A 20,248-nucleotide genomic window follows, 5' to 3' on the forward strand; every position below is an offset into this window, starting at 1 on the left:
TTGTCACAGTCTTAATCTTGGCTCCACCCCCAAAGTCTCCTGGCTCCACCCCCAAAGTCTCCTGGCTCCACCCCCCAAATCCCCAGATATTTCTTAAATTGGACTTGGCAATAGGGTTGCCAAGTCCAATTCAAGAAATATCTGGGGACTTTGGAGCCAGGAGACATGAGGGGTGGAGCCAAGATCAAGGCTGTGACAAGCATAATTGAACTCCAAAGGGAGTTCTGGCAATCACATTTAAATGGATGGCACACCTTTTCAATTCCATCCTTCCATAGGAAATAATGGATAGGGGCACCTTCTTTGGGAGCTCATAGAAATGGACCACCCCCCCCCCCCGTTCAATCTTTTTGAAACTTGGAGTGTGTTTTGTAGAGAGGCACTAGATGCTATACTGAAAATTTGGTGCCTCTACCCCAAAAAACAGCCCCCCCCCAGAGCCCCAGATATCCGCAGATCAATTCTCCATGATTTTCTATGGGAATAAATCTCCATAGGGAATAACAGAGTTCCCAGCAGACATTTCCCTCCCCTCTCCCCACTTTCTGGCGACCCTGAAGCGGGGGGAGGGCCTCCAAACCGGGGGATCCCCTGCCCCCACCTGGGGATTGGCAACCCTACCCCCCCAATGAAAAATCCTGGCTGCGGGCCTGACCTTTACCCAGCCTCATAGAAACAATCCACTTTCCATGTCTGCTGAAATATTTGACGAGCCTCCGGCTCCAGGAGGGGGCGAGGAGGAAGGCTATGGCCGGGCCGCTTTCGCTTTCAGGCCCCGCGAGCAAAGGGCGAGCGCGCACCGGAGGCGCCAGGGCAAGGCTATGGAAAAGAGCGCGGCCCGCGGGCTCCTGCTGCTGCTGCTGCTGGGGGGAGTCGCCCGGCTGCTGGACGGGGGCAGCGCGGCTGGTGAGCAAAGGAGGGGCTCCGTCGGGCTGCAGGGGAGGAGGGCGGCGGGACGGGCTCCTCTCCAAGCCAAACGCTGCGGGCGCCGCGCTCCCTTCCGAGCCGGGCTCTTCGTGCGCCCTTGCAGCGCGCTCGGCTGGCCGTCCAGGCGCGCCTTCCAACGCCCGCTTTCCCCTGCAGTGGCGCCGCCGCCCGCTTGCCGGGCTCGCCCCTCGGTGGGGACCTCGGAGGGCTTTGGGAAGGGGCGGCGGGGAGCCGGCTCCTCCCCGAAAGGGAGCGAGGGAGGCCTCCCGCAAGGGCCAAGGGCGCCTTGGCAGCTGCGAAATCTGGCCGCTTCCTGGTTGTGACGCTGGAGCGGAGCCCAGCGAAAACGAGAAAGCCTGAGAAGCAGTAGAACAAAAGAGGGGTCGATTGCACCTTTAAGACCAACTTCCTTTTATTCCTCCAAATAGGCAGCCGTGTTGGTCTGAAGTAGTAGAGCAAAATAAGAGTCGATCGCACCTTGAAGACCAACTTCGTTTTATTCCTCCAAATTGACAGCCGTTTTGGTCTGAAGTAGTAGAAGAAAAGAGGAGTCGATTGCACCTTTAAGACCAACTTCGTTTTATTCCTCCAAATAGGCAGCCATGTTGATCTGAAGTACAACAAAATAGGAGTCGATTGCACCTTTAAGACCAACTTAATTTTATTCTTCCAAATAGGCAGCCGTGCTGGTCTGAAGTAGTAGAGCAAAAGAAGAGTTGATCGCACCTTTAAGACCAACTTAGTTTTATTCCTCCAAATAGGCAGCCGTGTTGGTCTGAAGTAGTAGAGCAAAAGAAGAGTTGATCGCACCTTTACGACCAACTTCGTTTTATTCTTCCAAATAGGCAGCCGTGTTGGTCTGAAGTAGAACAAAAGAGGAGTCGATCGCACCTTTAAGGCCAACGTAGTTTTATTCCTCCAAATAGGCAGCCATGCTGGTCTGAAGTAGTAGAGCAAAAGAGGAGTCAATTGCACCTTTAAGAGCAACTTAATTTTATTCCTCCAAATAGGCAACCGAAGTAGTAGAACAAAATAGGAGTCAATTGCACCTTTAAGACCAACTTCGTTTTATTCCTCCAAATAGGCAGCCTTGTTGGTCTGTAGAGCAAAATAGGAGTCGATTGCACCTTTAAGACCAGCTTAATTTTATTCCTCCAAATAGGCAGCCGTGTTGGTCTGAAGTGGAACAAAAGAGGAGTCGATCGCACCTTTAAGACCAACTTCGTTTTATTCCTCCAAATAGGCAGCCGTGTTGGTCTGAAGTAGTAGAGCAAAAGAAGAGTTGATCGCACCTTTAAGACCAACTTCGTTTTATTCCTCCAAATAGGCAGCCGTGTTGGTCTGAAGTAGTAGAGCAAAAGAGGAGTCGATCACACCTTTAAGACCAACTTAGTTTTATTTCTCCAAATAGGCAGCCGTGTTGGTCTGAAGTAGTAGAGCAAAAGAAGAGTTGATCGCACCTTTACGACCAACTTCGTTTTATTCTTCCAAATAGGCAGCCGTGTTGGTCTGAAGTAGAACAAAAGAGGAGTCGATCGCACCTTTAAGGCCAACGTAGTTTTATTCCTCCAAATAGGCAGCCATGCTGGTCTGAAGTAGTAGAGCAAAAGAGGAGTCAATTGCACCTTTAAGAGCAACTTAATTTTATTCCTCCAAATAGGCAACCGAAGTAGTAGAACAAAATAGGAGTCAATTGCACCTTTAAGACCAACTTCGTTTTATTCCTCCAAATAGGCAGCCTTGTTGGTCTGTAGAGCAAAATAGGAGTCGATTGCACCTTTAAGACCAACTTCGTTTTATTCCTCCAAATAGGCAGCCGTGTTGGTCTGTAGAGCAAAATAGGAGTCGATTGCACCTTTAAGACCAACTTCGTTTTATTCCTCCAAATAGGCAGCCATGCTGGTCTGAAGTAGTAGAACAAAATAGGAGTCGATTGCACCTTTAAGGCGGAAGTCTGTTCCACTGAGGAATTGTTCTAATGATCAGCAAGTTCTTCCTAATGTTGAGCCGGAAACTCTTCTGATTTAATTTCAACCCACTGGTACATGCTAATCTCCTTCAACCTTTCCTCGTAGGACTTGGTCTCCAGACCCCTCCCCATCTTTGTTGCCCTCCTCAGGACACATCCCAGCATGTCTATATTCTTCTTAAAATGTCGATTTAATGGTGGCACAAAGGGGGTCTCGGGGAGTCCTTGGTTGTTGCCCCGCAACTCTAACCTCCTTTTGTTCCCAGATGCCTTCTCTCGACACACCCTCCACTATTTCGAGACGGCCATCTGGGAGCCGGGCTGGCAGCTTCCCCAGTTCACCTCTTTGGCGTATGTGGACGACTGGCTGATTGGCAGCTACGACAGTCACGCTGACCAGTGCGTGCCTCAGTCGCCCTGGATAGAGGACATCATCCATGATGACTCTGACTTCTGGGCAAGGACCACGGGATGGGACTTCGCCTCAAGCTTTGTCATGGATCTGATGATTCTGAAGAATGTTCACAACCAGAGTAGGGGTGAGTGGAGGCACGCAAAGGGGCAAGGCTGCCGGGTATCCCTGAGTGTGTGAAAGGAGCCCCGCCCAAGAAATAACCTGCTTTTTACCTCTACGTTGTCAAGCATGTTAATTTTATGCAGTATTGAATTCTGATTGCTTTTCCCTCAGTCGTTCTTTCCTTTCCCATAGCTGCATATCAAAACGAAAAAAAACCCCTTTCCTTTCTCACCTCCCTCTTCCCTTTTCCACCTTGGGGTAGCAAATGTAGGAATGCAGTAACTTTGATGATAGAGGGAAAGGAGGCGCCTCCCTTGAACAGTTCCCATTCATTGCTTATCAATGGTGGCAAGAATGCATGGGACCGAGGGAAGTTTCAACCGCAAGATAGTAGTTTGCATAGTTGTAATAGTTCACACATCCTTGTTATGTCCTTAAGCTATCTTCCCTATGCTCTGATGTAATCCTTAAAATCCCATGCTATGGTCAAATCTGTATCACTTTCAAGGTGTTCCGCCTTGAAGGAACAATGGATTATCAATAAACTGAGACTTTGTATTCAACAATCGCTTGGTTACTTGAAACTACCATGCTTGACATTTTGAAAGTGATCCACGAGGAATTCAACTGAACTGGTAACTTTCTGGCCGAATGGCAGAGAGAGCTCTTGATAACAGTGGACTCCCCAACCCTCTGGACAGAGGACAAGAAGACGACATCGAGGTGAGGACCCCCCCCCCCGCCCATGGCACATCCTAGACACACCCCTGCATGTACAGCAACTCCTGGTCACCCCCAGGAATTGGGAACCGCAGACTTCCACCACTCTGATGGAGGAGGCACCCGCGCAAAGGAAAGCCATCCTGACCCGGCACTCCCGACAAGTGAGAGTGATGATTGGGGAGAGTGGCCCGGGGGGGTGCACGGGAGAGTGCTCAACCAGCTGCAAGTGAGGAGCGGGAAGAACCCCGACCCGAGGAAGAAGATGGAGGTGGAGATCCTGAGCAATCTGGTCCTGACGAAGAGGAGGAGGAAGAGATGGGACCAGTCGAAAGGGGAATACTCCAGACGGCGAGAAACAAGATGGCTAACATAGCCAGAGGCCTGAGGGATGAGATCCAAGCTAACACCACCTTCATGGCGCAAGAGGTCAGAAGGCAACTTGAACGCGTGCTGAGACCCGCGGACCTGAGAGGAATCCAGGTACCACCCCTTGGGAGATCACCAGTGGTCCCACCGCAACGAGCACCAACCCAACCGCCAGCAGCACCGGCACCCGTCCCCCGAGATTACGGTAGGGGAAGGGAACTAGATGCTACGTTCGACGGAGACCCTGAAGAAGTGGACCTATACTTTTAAGCATAATCTCTTGTTCCTAGGGGTTGTCCTTGAAAGGGCAGCTGCTGTGAGAGCCCTCTCAGCCCCACCCACCTTACAGGGTGTCTGTTGTGGGGGAGGAAGGGAAAGGAGATTGTAGGCCGCTCTGAGACTCTGTCCTTGAAAAGGCAGCTGCTGTGAGAGCCCTCTCAGCCCCACCCACCTTACAGGGTGTCTGTTGTGGGAGAGGAAGGGAAAGGAGATTGTAGGCCGCTCTGAGTTCAGAGAGAAGGGCGGGGTATAAATCTGCAGTCTTCTTCAAAGAAGCCAGGGCGTAAAATGAGCATTAAATACAGACTGAGCAGTGGAAAGAGGTCAACAAGACACCTTTGGGAATAGGTCTGTCCAAGTAAGAACTGACCACTGGAGCAGGGTGCATCCTCCCCCCCCCCCGCACCATTCTGAACTGGGCCAGCTTCTCCAGAAAGATGTGGTTGATCTTATTGAAAACCAGCATGGGATTTAGGGGAATCAGTGGAAAGTCCCAAATAATTTGAGACCAGGAAGAACTTTTCATGTTCTGCTGGCTCTGAGGCCTCTGGTTTGCGTGTGTCTTTTACAGGGATTCACACCCTACAGGTGCTCTCTGGCTGCGAACTGAATGAGGACAACGGAGCCACCAGAAGGTTTGCGAAGTACGGCTACAACGGGAGGGACTTTCTCAGCTGGGACCAGGAGACGCTCACCTGGACGGCAATGGATGCAGAGGCCGAGCCCACCAAGAGGAAGTGGGAAGCCCAGCGGCACCGTGGGAAACTCTGGAAGCATTTCCTGAACAACACCTGCGTGGAGTGGCTGCACACACACCTGCGCTACGGGAAGGAGACCCTGCTGAAAGCTGGTGAGGAGGGGAAACGGGGTGGCGGAGAGAAGGAAGAGGGCAAAGGTGTCTTCCCTTGCCGGAAGCCCCCTTGGACCAAGGGAAAGCACCCTGCTAACCAGCCACCACCCCTCAAGGGCTTCCTGAGAACATCTAGACCAGGGGTGTCATTTGTTATGAGGGCCGGATCTAACATAAATGAGATCTTGTCGGGTGGGCCATGTGTGTTCCTATTTTAGATTAGGTAGCAGAGATATAAACTTAGCAAAGAGCACAAACACAATTAAAGGTTTGTTTTTACCAAAAAAACTTGAAATAAAACATGTTAAAAACATTAACATTCAGTCAGGGCCGGATCTGGGGGGGAGGGGGGGGCAGAGGGAAGCGCCGACAGAGGACGGGCACCATATTGAGTATGGAGCCCACTGTATTCTATGGCACCATAAAATAGACTGGCCCAAAAGGGGGCATAATTTTTTAATTCTGCCCCTCCCCCCAAATGTAGATCCGGTCCTGCATTCAGTCTTAAAGGTGCTTTCTTTGTATTTCTCCCATGGGATCCAGGGAATGGGGCAAAGGAAGCTGTGGCTCTTTCTTTCCTTCCTCAGCCAGTAGAAGGAAGAGAGGCTTGGCTCAATAGCTCTGCTGTGCAATTGAAAGAGCCTGGAGAGACAAGCTCTGCCTCCCCCCCCACTTCCTCCACACAAGAGGAGCCTCAGCCAATGGAGAAAATAGAGGTTTTGTTCTTTAGCTCCTGTGCAATTGAGCAAGCCTTGCAAAGCAAGCTGTGATGCAGAAGGAAGCAAGGGGTGGGGGGAAAGGAAGCAGATGACAGCCAGTTTGCTCGGGGGCCTAATTTGGCCCCTGGGCCGCATGTTTGACAACCCTGATCTAGACTGAGCCACTGAGAAGATATCCTTCTAATGCAGTAATAGACTTTAAAACTCAGTAACAGTGTGGAAATCCCGGAAGATACTTTATAGCAAACCATGTCTTGCCCAGGCGTTCTAGCGCATAGGGAAGAGATTAAGAGAAACAACCCAGAGAATATACAGCCCTAAATTAAACCAAAAAGCGTCTCTGTGAAAAGATTTACTTTTAAAAACAGAGGAGGGAAAGGAAAAGGGTGGTTAGATTCTGAAAAAGCAGTAGAACAAAACAGAAGGGAACACAGCACGAGTCCATGGAACAACGCACAATGTCACAGCCCACAAATAAAAGCAAAAAATTCAATCAGTCAAGTACATGTTACTTCAGCTGTAGCAGGTTCCTCAGACCTTATTGTAGTTATTTTAAACATGCCTTTTTTTCTACCTTCAGCAGCCCAAGATAGCCATTTTGGTGTAGTCGTTAAGTGCACAGACTCTTATCTGGGACCACCAGGTTTGATTTCCCACTCCTCCACTTGCACCTGCTGGAATGGCCTTGGGTCAGCCACAAGTTCTCTCAAGGCTGTTCTGCTCAAGAGCAGTTTCTGTCAGAGCTCTCTCAGTACCACCTACCTCACAGGGTGTCTGTTGTGGGGAGGGGAAGGGAAAGAGATTTGTAAGCCGCTCTGACTCCTTGGGGTAGCAAAGAGTGTGGTATAAATCCAATCTCCTCCTCTTCTTCTCCTCCTTCTCCTTCTCCTCCTCCTTCTTCTCCTCCTCCTTCTCCTCCTTCTCTTCTCCTCCTCTTCTTTCTCCTCCTCCTCCTTTTCCTCCTCCTCCTTTTCCTCCTCTTTCTCTTCTCCTCCCCCTTCTCCTCCTCCTTCTTCTCCCCCTCCTCCTCCTCTTCCTCCTCCTTCTCCCCCTCCTCCTCTTCCTCCTTCTTCTCCTCCTTCTCCTCTTCTCCCTCCTTCTCTTCTCCTCCTCCTCCTTCTCCTCCTCTTTTCTCCTCCTCCTCCTCTTCCTCCTCCTCCTTCACCTCCTCCTCCCCCTTCTCCTCCTCCTTCTCCTCCTCCTCCTCCTCCTTCTCCTCCTCCTCCTCCTCCTCCTTCTCTTCCTCCTGCTGCTCAGCAACTGCCATGTAAGGAAGCAGGGAGTTGCTGCATTCTTAAGGCCCAATACTGGTTATTTTCACAGAGCCACCAATGGTTCGCATAACCCACAAGGCAGGATCAGAGGGCCTGGAGACTCTCGTCTGCCGACTCCATGGCTTCTACCCCAAAGAGATCGATGTGACATGGAGAAAGGGCAGGGAAGTCTGGCACCAGGACACCCTGATGGGGGGTGTCACCCCCAACTCAGATGGGACTTACCACACCTGGATAAGCGTTGATGTTGACCCCAAAGAGAGGGGCCACTACCGGTGCCACGTGGAACACGATGGCCTTCCAGAGCCCCTGGACTTGGCCTTGGAGGAGCCAGGTGAGAAACTGAAGGGGGTTGGGGGTGGCTTTCTTTTGGGAGGGGGGAGTCAACAGATTATAAAGGTAAAGGTAGCCCCCTGTGCAAGCACCAGTCATTTTCAACTCTGGGGTGACGTTGCTTTCACAACGTTTTCACGGCAGACTTTTTATGGGGTGGTTTGCCATTGCCTTCCCCAGTCGTCTACACTTTCCCCCCCCCCCTAGCAAGCTGGGGACTCATTTTACTGACCTCGGAAGAATGGAAGGCTGAGTCAACCTGGAGCCAGCTACCTGAACCAGCTTTCGCTGGGATCGAACTAAGGTCATGAGCAGAGGGCTCCAACTGCAGTACTGTTGTGAATTTGGTGATGTTACCTTATTGAGCTGTATAGTTATTTTCCCCTGGTTCCTTAGAGCCAAGAAAACCATGTGCTTCAGATTAGTTTCATTTTCCTATGCTGGTGGTTTGCTGGACTCTCTCCTTCCACACAGTAGCACTCTGCTAATTCTTCCCAGCAGTTAAGAAAAGGCAATTAAGAAAAGGCAAACACTCATCCCTTCAGCAGCACCCTCTCCCTCTCTTTCTCAGAGCTCAACTGATTGTACTCTGCCTCTAGTGAGGCGCAGCCTTAGAAATGCAAAGAGGGTGGGGCTAGCAGTCAGCCCCAGGCAACATAAACTCTTCCAATCAGTAACAATCAGCTACACTTGGCTACAGCCCTGTCGAAAAGGACAACAGAAACAGCAGTTCTTCTTCCCCAGCAAGCAAACACACAAATTTCAGACTCTCTGCATCCACACAGTAGCACTCAACTAATTCTCCCCAGCAGCTAAGAAAAGGCAGTTAAGAAAAGGCAAACACTCACCCCTTCAGCAGCATTCTCTCTCTCTCTCTCTCTCTCAGAGCTCAACTGACTGTGACTGTTGATCTGTCCCTTGCAGTGCCACATTCTGCATAGATATTTCTGCTTGAGGCCTTGCAGATATGGGGCCAGCCTGAGTAGATGCATTTTTCCTCTCATTTCAGCATCCAAAGTGGGGCTCATTGTGGGAGTCCTGCTAGGGGTCATGGCTGCTCTCATCCTGGTGGGGGCCGGGCTCACCGTCCACATCAGTAAGTAAAATGCCGCTTGAGAGGGGCCGTGGGGGAGCATCTGCTCGGCATGCAGAAGGCCCCCAAGGTCAAGCTCCAGCATCTCCAGTTAAGAGGTCAAGGTCAGGGGTGGCTGATCTGTGGCTCGGGAGACATATGTGGCTCTTTCACACATGTTGTGTGGCTCTTGAGGGCCCCACGAGCCCATTGGACAGCTTGGAGAAGGAATGGCTCTCTTTAAATCACTTTGCAGGCCAAGCCAGCTGGTGTGAGGGGCTTGGAGAACACCCTTAAAAGTTTCTATCTTTTCTTTTTTTCTCTCTCTCTTGGTCCCTCCCTCCCTCTCCCTCTTTTCCCGCCCATTTGTTTGCTTTGTATCTCTTTCCCCATCCCCCCATCTATTTTCTCTCCTTTCTTTCTTTCTTTCTTTCTTTCTTTCTTTCTTTCTTTCTTTCTTTCTTTCTTTCTTTCTTTCTTTCTTTCTTTCTATCTTTCTTTCTTTCTCTCTCTCTCTCTCTCTCTTTCTTTCTTTCTCTCTCTCTTTCTCTCTTTCTTTCTCTCTTTCTCTCTTCCTCCTCTCAATAGTCCTAGTTATCTAGTAGTTCAGTTTATTACCATTAATGATCAGTTATAAAAGGCTGCTTTTATTCTTGCCTGATGCTCTCTCTCTCTGTACATGTAATAATATATAATTGTGCAGTGTTTGGACAGGGGCATGGTTGGCATCTCAGGAGGTGGTGGGCCAGAGTGAGCCTGGCTGTGATCATGCCTTGCGACTCTCAAACATCTGACATTTATTATGTGGCTCATGTTAAGCAAGTTTGGCCACCCCTGGTCTAGGTAGCAGGTGATGTGAAAGACCCTCCACCTTAGACCTGTAGATAAGACTGGACCAATGGCCTTACTCAGGGCAAGGCAGCATCATGCGGTCATGTTTATGGAGGGTGGGCTTTGGCTCAGGAGTAGACCAAGGTTGGTGATATGGAAGTTCTCTGTCTGAGGCTCTGGTCAGCTGCTGCCAATCTGAGTTGACTGTACAGACCTGGATGGATTGAAGGTCTGATTCAGTATGGGGCAGCTTCCTGTGTTCGTCTGCTTTTTGCAGTTCATGTGCCTGAAAGAGACTGCAGGCATGGGGTGGGGGGGATGTTTCAAGGTTTGAGAGCCCTTCCTTATGCCAGGGGTGGTGCTGGATGATCTCTGAGGCCTCTCCAGAGTCTGATGCTCTGATCCTCTCTCTGCAGAAAAGCAACAAGGAAGCACCTACAAGGCAACACCGAGTGAGTGACTTCTCCCCCTGATGAGATTTTGACCAGGCAAAAAGCAGCCCCTTGTGGGGTGGGAGAGGCAGTTGTGCCCAGGCGTCAGGATGGCCCTGAAACCCCCCAGAGGGTAGCTGCCCACCATCCTGCCCTAGTGGAAATGATCCGGGGGAGGGGAAGGGGCACATCTAGCCGACCTGCTGTCCGCCTGAGGGAGGGGCTTTGTACACAGGGACGAGGAGAAGAAGAAAGATCTTCCATTGGATCCTCCATTTTTTAGAATGGGGAGTTCAGAACTGGCTGTCCCTCCCCCCAAGACTTTCTTGGCCCTCAGCTGTGAGATCCTCCCCCCGGGCCACCCCTTCAGCTCCTTTCCTCCTTCCATCACTGCCCCACACAGAGAGTTCCATCTATAAGAACATAAGAGAAGCCATGTTGGATCAGGCCAGTGTCCCACCCAGTCCAGCACTCTGTGTCACACAGTGGCCAAATAAACCAGGCGTCATCAGGAGGTCCACCAGTGGGGCAAGGACACTAGAAGCCCTCCCACTGTTGCCCCCCCCCAAGCACCAAGAATACAGAGCATCACTGCCCCACACAGAGAGTTCCATCTATAAGAACATAAGAGAAGCCATCTTGGATCAGGCCAGTGACCCACCCAGACCAGCACTCTGTGTCACACAGTGGCCAAATTAACCAGGTGCCATCAGGAGGTCCATCAGTGGGGCCAGCACACTAGAAGCCCTACCACGGCTGCCCTCCCTACAAGAATGGCCAACGCAGAAGAGCCGTAGAACTTGGGAAAGTTGAGAGTCTTGGCTGTATTTTTCAAGGAAAGGGAGCAATTTTCTAGTCCGTCAGGTAGGATTTTGGGAGGGAAGGTGCAGAATATAGCCCATACTTGGAAGATAAGCAGGGGGGAGAACTTGGAAGGGAGACAACCAAGGAAGACTGCAGAGGAAAGCGATAGCAGAACAACCTCTGCTTAATCTCTTACCCTTGAAAGCCCCCTGCTAGGGTTGCCAATCCCCAGGTAGGGGCAGGGGATCCACCAGTTTGGAGGCCCTCCCCCCTCTTCAGGGTCATCAGAAAGTGGGGGGGGAGGGAAATGTCTGCTGGACACGCCATTATTCCCTATGGAGACCAATTCCCATAGGGCAGGGATGGCCAACAGTAGCTCTCCAGATGTTTTTTGCCTACAACTCCCATCAGCCCCAGCCAACATGGGGCTGATGGTAGGCAAAAACATCTGGAGAGCTACTGTCGGCCACCCCTGCCATAGGGTATAATGGAGAATTGATCTGCGGGTATTTGGGGCTCGGGTGGGGGGCTGTTTTTTGAGATAGAGGCACCAGATTTTCAGAATAGCATTGAGTGCCTCTCCCCAAAATACCCTCCAAGTTTCAAAAGGATTGGGCCAGGGGGTCCAATTTTATGAACCCCAAAAGAAGGTTCCCCTATCCATGATTTCCAATGGAGGGAAGGCATTTTAAAGGTGTGTGGTGCCTTTCAATGTGATGGCCAGAACTCCCTTTGGAGTTCAATGATGCTTGTCACACCCTTGCTCCTGGCTCCAACCCTGAAGTCTCCTGGCTCCACCCCCCCCCAAAGTCTCCTGGCTCCACCCCCAAAGTCCCCAGATATTTCTTGAATTGGACTTGGCAACCCTACCCCTTGCTAGGGTCGCTATGGGTCAGCTGCGGCTTGATGGAATTTGACTGACAAGACAGACAGACACACACACAGTGTTTTATTTATTATTGGACTCACCTGAAGGGTCTAACAATGACTTGCAACATTAAAACTGATAAGGTTAAAATATGTGGCTATCATCACCAACGTTCCCTCTAAGTTGTGGGGTCTTGTGAGCACAAATTCTACTTTGTGGGCTACTACATTGAAGTTGTGGGCAAGGCAGGACCTTTTGTTGTAGCAGGAATTCCTTTGCCTATTAGGCCACACCCCCTGATGTAGCCAACCCTCCTGGAGCTTACAGTAGGCCCTGTACGAAGAGCCCTGTAAGGAATTCTAGCAGGACTTCCTTTGCATATTAGGCCACATCCCCTGCTGTAGCCAATCCTCCTGGAGCTTACAGTAGGCCCTGTGAGAAGAGCCCTGTAAGGAATTCTAGCAGGACCTCCTTTGCCTATTAGGCCACACACCCCTGATGTAGCCAATCCTCCTGGAGCTTACAGTAGGCCCTGTGAGAAGAGCCCTGTAAGGAATTCTAGCAGGACCTCCTTTGCCTATTAGGCCACACACCCCTGATGTAACCAATCCTTCAAGAGCTTACAGCAGGGGTCCCCAACCCCCCGTCCGTGGACCAGTCCTGGTTCGTGGCCTGTTAGCAACGAGTTGCAAATAGGGTTGCCACATCAAACCCCAGAAATATCTGGGGACTTTGGGGGTGGAGCCAGGAGACACTGGGGTGGAGCTAGGGGGAGGGGCGGAAACAGCGCCGGGGAGCGTGGCGGACCGCCCCACAGCCTCTTCTCCGCTCGCCATGCTGCTCCTCCAAGATGGGCTCAGGCAGAGCCCATCTTGGAAGAGCAGCCACGGCGAGCAGAGCAGAGGCCGCCGCGCCGCTGCCGCCTCTGGGGTGGAAGCTGAGGTGGGGGGGTGGAGGCGGGCCGGGGGCGTGGCGAGCCGCAAGTCCGGGTCCTAGAAGGGCCTGGATTCGTGGCTCGCCATGCTCCTGGCCTGCCTCGCCCTCCCCTGCGCTGCACTGCTGCCATCTCTTGGCTGCTCCTCCGAGATGGGCTCAGCCTGGGCCCATCTCGGAGGAGCAACTGCGGTGGGAGCCGTTTCCCTCCTCTCCCCCTGCTTCCATTTTTTGGGGGAGCGGGGGAAGAGTGTGGAAATCCTGGGGTCCCCCGCCAGGGCGGGAGGTTTGGGAAGCCTAGTTGCAAATTATTACATTATATATTACAATGTACTACTACTACTACTAATAATAATAATAATGAAGAAAAAGACAACATTGGGTTCATATCCTGCCCTCCACTCCGAATTTCAGAATCTCAGAGCAGCTCACAATCTCCTATATCTTCTCCCCCCACAACAGACACCCTGTGAGGTGGGTGGGGCTGGAGAGGGCTCTCACAGCAGCTGCTCTTTCAAGGACAGAGGCTCAGAGCGGCCTACAATCTCCTTTCCCTTCCTTCCCCACAACAGACACCCTGTGAGGTGGGTGGGGCTGAGAGGGCTCTCACAGCAGCTGCCCTTTCAAGGACAGAGGCTCAGAGCGGCCTACAATCTCCTTTCCCTTCCTTCCCCACAACAGACACCCTGTGAGGTAGGTGGGGCTGAGAGGGCTCTCACAGCAGCTGCCCTTTCAAGGACAGAGTCTCAGAGCAGCCTACAATCTCCTTTCCCTTCCTCCCCCACAACAGACACCCTGTGAGGTAGGTGGGGGTGAGAGGGCCCCCACAGCAGCTGCCCTTTCAAGGACAGAGGCTCAGAGCGGCCTACAATCTCCTTTCCCTTCCTTCCCCACAACAGACACCCTGTGAGGTAGGTGGGGGTGAGAGGGCCCCCACAGCAGCTGCCCTTTCAAGGACAGAGGCTCAGAGCGGCCTACAATCTCCTTTCCCTTCCTCCCCCACAACAGACACCCTGTGAGGTGGGTTGGGCTGAGAGTGCTCTCACAGCAGCTGCCCTTTCAAGGACAACTCCTGCCAGAGCTATGGCTGACCCAAGGCCATTCCAGCAGGTGCAAGTGGAGGAGCGGGGAATCAAACCCGGTTCTCCCAGATAAGAGTCCGCACACTTAACCACTACACCAAACTGGCTCTCTTTTACTTCGTTTCAATTTTTTCTTCCACAGTGGTCCTGGATATAAATGGATTGAAGAATTAAGTAGGAGATAGAGTAGAATATCTCAAAGAAAAGTATATATTGCACAACAGTAGAATATCACCACTTAAGTTGCATACAACTGACGTCCTGGATATAGATGGATTGAAGAGCCTTAGCTGCTGTGGAAGAAAAAATTGAAACGAAGTAAAAAAAATACCTCAGACCTTCGTTTGGAACTGGGCTATAAGTCCACTGCGTTGTCTCGATTATTTCATAATATAATTAATATTAGAATATGTTTTTGCCCAAGTGCAGGGTTTCTCACAAAGATAACGATGTGTGCGTGTTATTTTAAATGGCGGGTCGCAGAACTGGACCTGAATTTTGCATTAAGGGTTGGTCTGCAACGACCCTAATCAAATGAGGAGATGAGAAGTGATGGGAAAGAAAAAGGAGGGAGAGAAGAAGGATCCACCCCCTCCCTCCGTGGCCCACCCAGATAAAAATTCTGACCCTCTTTTCTCTTCTCCCTTCAGCAGCAAGTGAGCATGGAACGGACAGTTCTGTCAGTGGTAAGTAATTTCTTGCGGGGGGGGGGGCGCTGTGGGGCATGAGAAATGGGTCTTGCTCAAACGTTGCCTTGACTGAAAGCTGTATTTTGGGATCCAGGTGTGGTTTGCTCCTCCAGCCCAGGGGTTGTGGCTGCTCTCTTCACAGTGTGGGCTGGGGTCACCTTCAACATCATTAAATAATAACCAGAAGAAGATATTGGATTTAGTATATCCCACCCTACACTCTGAATCTCAGAGCGATCACAATCTCCTTTATCTTCCCCCCACCCCACCATAACAGACACCCGGTGAGGCGGGCGAGGCTGAGAGAGCTTTCACGGCAGCTGCTCTTTCAAGGACAACTCCTGTGAAAGCTATGGCTGACCCCAGCAGCTGCAAGTGGAGTGGGTAATCAGACCTGGTTCTCCCAGATAAGAGAGCTATGGCTGACCCAAGGCCATTCCAGCAGCTGCAAGTGGAGGAGTGGGGAATCAAACCTGGTTCTCCCAGATAAGAGATCTATGGCTGACCCATGGCCACTCCAGCAGCTGCAAGTAGAGGAGTGGGGAATCAGACCCGGTTCTCCCAGATGAGAGAGCTTTGGCTGACTCAAGGCCATTCCAGTAGGTGCAAGTGGAGGAGTAGGGAATCAAACCCGGTTCTCCCAGATAAGAGAGCTATGGCTGACCCAAGGCCATCCCAGCAGGTGCAAGTGGAGTAGTGGGGAGTCAAACCCTGTTCTCCCAGATAAGAGAGCTCTGGCTGACCCAAGGCCATTCCAGCAGCTGCAAGTGGAGGAGTGGGAAATCAGACCCGGTTCTCCCAAATAAGAGAGCTATGGCTGACCCAAGGCCATTCCAGCAGGTGCAAGTGGAGGAGTGGGAAATCAGACCCAGTTCTCCCAAATAAGAGAGCTATGGCTGACCCAAGGCCATTCCAGCAGGTGCAAGTGGAGGAGTGGGGAATCAAACCCGGTTCTCCCAGATAAGAGAGCTCTGGCTGACCCAAGGCCATTCCAGCAGGTGCAAGTGGAGGAGTAGGGAATCAAACCCGGTTCTCCCAGATAAGAGAGCTCTGGCTGACCCAAGGCCATTCCAGCAGGTGCAAGTGGAGGAGTGGGGATTCAGACCCGGTTCTCCCAGATAAGAGTCCACGCACTTAACCACTACACCAAATCGGCTCTCAATAAACCTGGGATGTGTTGGGTGTGGGAGCATCATGTGGCAAAACAGAATCATAGAATCAGAGTCGGAAAGAGCCATACAGACCATCAACCATTGGCTCAATGCAGGATCAGCCTAGAGCAAAGGTGGCCAACGGTAGCTCTTCAGATGTTTTTTTGCCTACAACTTCCATCAGCCCCAGCCATCAGCCATGCTGGCTGGGGCTGATGGGAGCTGTAGGCAAAAAACATCTGGAGAGCTACTGTTGGCCAGCCCTGACCTAAAGCATCCCTGATAAGTGTTTGTCCAGCTGCCGCTGCTTAAAGACTGCCCCTGAGAGGGGAGCTGATCTCCTCCCGAGGTAGCTGATTCCAACGTTGAACAATTCTCAGTTAAAAGAAATCTTTCTAATATCCAGCTGATACCTTTCTGCCCTTAATTTAAACCCATTGTCGTGACTCATGAGTGTTCTCCGCCGCCGCCAAGAGGATCTTGGGGCTGTGGACTAGAAAAATGACCATTTCCTGCCTGGAGATACTAATTTGCGTGAAGAAGGGCCCATCAGCCGCTTCTGAGGCCTGCTAGCGCTCTAGGTGGTCACCTAATAATAATAATACTTTTTATTTGTATCCCACCCTCCCCGCCAAGGCAGGCTCAGGGCGGCTCACAACATATAAATATAATATACAGTAAAACCATACATAATAAATACAGTTACAATTATAAAATCAACATTAAAACATTAGCAACTTGCATTAAAATTAACATTGTGGCGCTATAACGTAGGTTTTTAGTAAAATTCAGTGACCAAGATATGTCCAGAGAGGCTTTCTTGATTCGGCATTAGGTGAAGGCTATTTTGAAGAGGTAGGTCTTACAGGCCCTGCGGAATTGGTCTAAACATCGCAGGGCCCGTACCTCCTCCGGGAGTTGATTCCACAGCAGTGGGGCTGCAATGGAGAAGGCCCGATCTCGGGTAGTCTTCAATCTGGCCTCTCTTGGCCCAGGGATATTCAGCTGGTTCTTTCCAGCTGACCTCAGTGCTCTCTGGGGTTCATATGGGGAGAGACAGTCCCTCAAGTAGGCAGGTCCTCGGCCATATAGGGCTTTAAGGGTAATAACCAGCACTTTGTAACGGACTCGGTACACCACTGGCAGCCAGTGCAGTCCGCGTAGACCCGGCTGTATGTGCTCCCATCTTGGGAGCCCTAACAGCAGCTGCAGCCGCCAAGTTCGGCACAAGGGCAGCCCCATGTAGAGGGCGTTACAGTAGTCCAGTCTTGAGGTGACCGTTGCATGGATCACCGTTGCTAGGTCCCGGCGCTCCAGGAAGGGGGCCAACTGCTTCGCCCGTCGAAGATGAAAGAACGCGGACTTGGCAGTGGCCGCTATCTGTGCCTCCATTGATAGTGAAGGCTCCAGAAAAACCCCCAAGCTCTTGACCCTATGGGCCGCTTTCAGCAGCACACCGTCAAAAACCAGAAGGGGGATTTCCCTTCCCGGGGCACCGTGGCCCAAGCGAAGGACCTCTGTCTTCGTTGGATTCAACTTCAGCCCACTCAGCGTGAGCCAACCTGCCACGGCCTGCAATGCTAGGTCCAGGTTTTCTGGGACGCAGTCAGGTCGGCCGTCCATTAGTAGATAGAGCTGGGTGTCCTACCTGGCCAACTGGGATGCGCCCACACTGACAGCTACTATGAAATCCCAGAAGGAAGCTGCCCACTTTGTCTTCCTGACCAAAATGATCTGGAAGGGGGGGCCCTTTCTGTGGAACATGTAGCCTGCCCTCTGCCAGCCTGAGGTCATGCTCGTAGAAGCAGTGCACGGCAGTCCGTGTCTGCAAGGCGGAAATCCAACTCCCCTCCCCATTAAAACGCCCCACCAGCAATGTTCCCTCTAAGCTGTGTGAGCTAGCTCACAATTTTTCAGCCCTCCAGCTCACACATTTTTCTCTCCGCTCCGGGAAAACGGCCCTAGAGCTAACTCATCTGTGCAGCAGCTCCCAACTTTAATGCCGGTAGGTCACAAAGTAGAATTTTTGCTCACAAGACTCTACCACTTTGAGGGAGTATTGCCCACCAGGTGTTTAAATTGGGAAGGGGAAGACTTGGGGCTGCTTTTGCGGCCTTTCCACCTGCTCTCACCCCATTTAAAGACCCCCGCCGGCCATTGAGGTCTTTAAATGGGGGGGGGGGAAGAGGACAAGGCTGTTTTTGCCACCTTGCCACAAGGTGGAGAGCTGGCAAAAGTATCTAATCTTTTGCCCCCTCCCACCCTGGAGGGGGCACCCAATTCGGCACCCCCCTTGCCAGCACCAGGGGCAATAGCCCCCTCTGTCCCCCCCCCCCCAGACCCCTGTTCATTCCTACCAGGTGATTCTGCTCCCCCTTCCCCATTTTCACACTGTCACCTGGGAATTTCACTCTCTCTTCCTTTTTGATTTTTGCAGCATGATTTCCCATCCGTGTGTGAGAGGGACCGGAAGGAACCCATCTGGATCTTCCCAGGAATACGGGATCTTCACTCTGAGTTCTTCACCCTTCTTTAGCAAAAGAATTTACTTGATTTGTAGTAGCTGGCAGAACCTGGAGTGGGGGGAGAATCTTTTTCTGATGGACTTATTTTTTTCCTGCCTACGGGTTTGGGATGGGAAATTCCCCCCTCCTTTCTTCTTACTTTGAAGCATAAATATCTAGCCAGCGTGATCACACTTCTGGGTTTCAGATGATCTTAGAAAACTCTTGAGTTCTGCCAAAGTTTGGAAACTCAAGCTTTGGCCTTTACAGAGGGCTTGGTTTGGTAACATTAAGGTAATTAATACATTATCGACATTAACCTTACCGCAAAAATATCCCAAGAAACTGGAAGCTTTAGGAGAACCTGAAATTCTTTGTGTTTCCTAATATGGCATTATGAATAAAATCATCTTGATCAAACCGATTCTGACGTTTGAAACAGAGAGCCAGTTTGGTGTAGTGGTTAAGTGTGCGGACTCTTATCTGGGAGAACCGGGTTTGATTCCCCACTCCTCCACTTTCACCTGCTAGCATGGCCTTGGGTCAGCCATAGCTCTGACAGAGGTTGTCCTTGAAAGAGCAGCTGCTGTAAGAGCTCTCTCAGCCCCACCCACCTCACAGGGTGTCTGTTGTGGGGGAGGAAGGGAAAGGAGATTGTGAGCCGCTCTGAGACTCTTCGGAGTGGAGGGCGGGATATAGATCCAATATCATCTTCTTCTTCTTCTTTACATAGCTTGTATCACATAACTTTATGATTTTCTTTGCCAAAGAATGATATCAGATTGCATTTTTTCCTTTGTATGTGTTACAGATCTCTTCTATCGTTTAAATTTCTTTTAATAAAAAAGCAAAAACTCCGTGTGATGAATTCTGCATTTCTTTTATAATCTTGTTCATAAATGAGAAACCTACTTCCCCTCCCCCCCGTCTCCCATCCTGGCTCTAATCAGTAGGGCCTAAATCAGGAGTGGTCAAACTTGCTCAACGTAAGAACCGCATAGAATAAACGGCAGATGTTTGAGAGCCACAAGACATGAACAAATATCACACGCATATCTTTATTAAAACTTTTAGTACTCGCTTTGCCCAAAAAGATAAAATACATTATCTACTGCTTCAGAACAAGACGGCTGCTCACCTGGTTCAGTCCAAAATGTTGGTTGTCCCCTTCAAGGCCCTTTACAATCTAGGACTTGCCTTTCTGCACAATCACCTCTCCTGGTAGAGTTGACTTGCAGGCACCTTGGCTCACCTGAGCAAAGACTCCCGAAGGTGCCACCCTGCCAGCGGGCTAGATCAACAACTTCCCACTCAGGTGCATTTTTTGCCACGGCTTCCAGCAGATAGAACAGTCTACCTGGCCAAGTAAAGAAGGCTCCCCAGCTTCCAGCACTCAGCAAACCGTTACAAAACTTCTTGTTGACTTCTGTGAAAATCTAGACTGTTTTAATTCATTTTTTTTTTTTTTGCATACATTATACTGTAGCCCCCTTTCTGTCATTTTGTAATCCGGCTTTGTTGCATTTTTTTTTTCCCCTGGCATGTATTGTGCTGTTTCATTGTGAGGTATGTATGCTCACTGCCACAGGAGGTGGCAGCAGCGACAAGCACAGACAGCTTCAAGAGGGGACTGGATAAACGTGGCGCAGAGGTCCTTCAGTGGCTATTAGCCACAGAGCATAGATGGAACTCTCTGTCTGGGGCAGTGATGCTCTGTATTCTTGGTGCTTGGGAGGGGGGCAACAGCGGGAGGGCTTCTAGTGTCCTGGCCCCACTGATGGACTCCTGATGGCGCCTGGGTTTTTTTAGCCACTGTGTGACACAGAGTGTTGGACTGGATGGGCCATTGGCCTGATCCAACATGGCTTCTCTTATGTTCTTATGTGACACAGAGTACTGGACTGGATGAGCCATTGGCCTGAACCA

The 20,248-nt window shown here is 50.9% G+C and overlaps 1 protein-coding gene across 1 annotated transcript; it reads left to right on the forward strand.

Moving 5' to 3' along the window:
- Positions 1–769: 769 nt before the first annotated feature.
- Positions 770–19,190, forward strand: LOC132572131 (major histocompatibility complex class I-related gene protein-like). Its single transcript, XM_060238936.1, has 8 exons — positions 770–906; positions 3,163–3,435; positions 5,353–5,631; positions 7,674–7,958; positions 8,967–9,053; positions 10,277–10,312; positions 14,629–14,664; positions 18,256–19,190. The coding sequence occupies exons 1-8, from the start codon at positions 822–824 to the stop codon at positions 18,258–18,260; spliced, it is 1,086 nt and encodes a 361-aa protein (XP_060094919.1). The 5' UTR covers positions 770–821; the 3' UTR covers positions 18,261–19,190.
- Positions 19,191–20,248: the final 1,058 nt, after the last annotated feature.

Source organism: Heteronotia binoei, chromosome 5 (genome assembly GCF_032191835.1).
Source record: "Heteronotia binoei isolate CCM8104 ecotype False Entrance Well chromosome 5, APGP_CSIRO_Hbin_v1, whole genome shotgun sequence".
Lineage (NCBI taxonomy): Eukaryota > Metazoa > Chordata > Lepidosauria > Squamata > Gekkonidae > Heteronotia > Heteronotia binoei.

What these genes read in the sequence shown, in the direction of transcription:
- LOC132572131 (XM_060238936.1), top strand. Translation starts at nt 822, where the DNA reads ATGGAAAAGAGCGCGGCCCGCGGGCTCCTGCTGCTGCTGCTGCTGGGG. An exon ending in GGACGGGGGCAGCGCGGCTG is followed by an intron (nt 907 to 3,162) that starts GTGAGCAAAGGA and finishes TTTTGTTCCCAG; the next exon opens with ATGCCTTCTCTCGACACACC. An exon ending in CACCTACAAGGCAACACCGA is followed by an intron (nt 10,313 to 14,628) that starts GTGAGTGACTTC and finishes TTCTCCCTTCAG; the next exon opens with CAGCAAGTGAGCATGGAACG.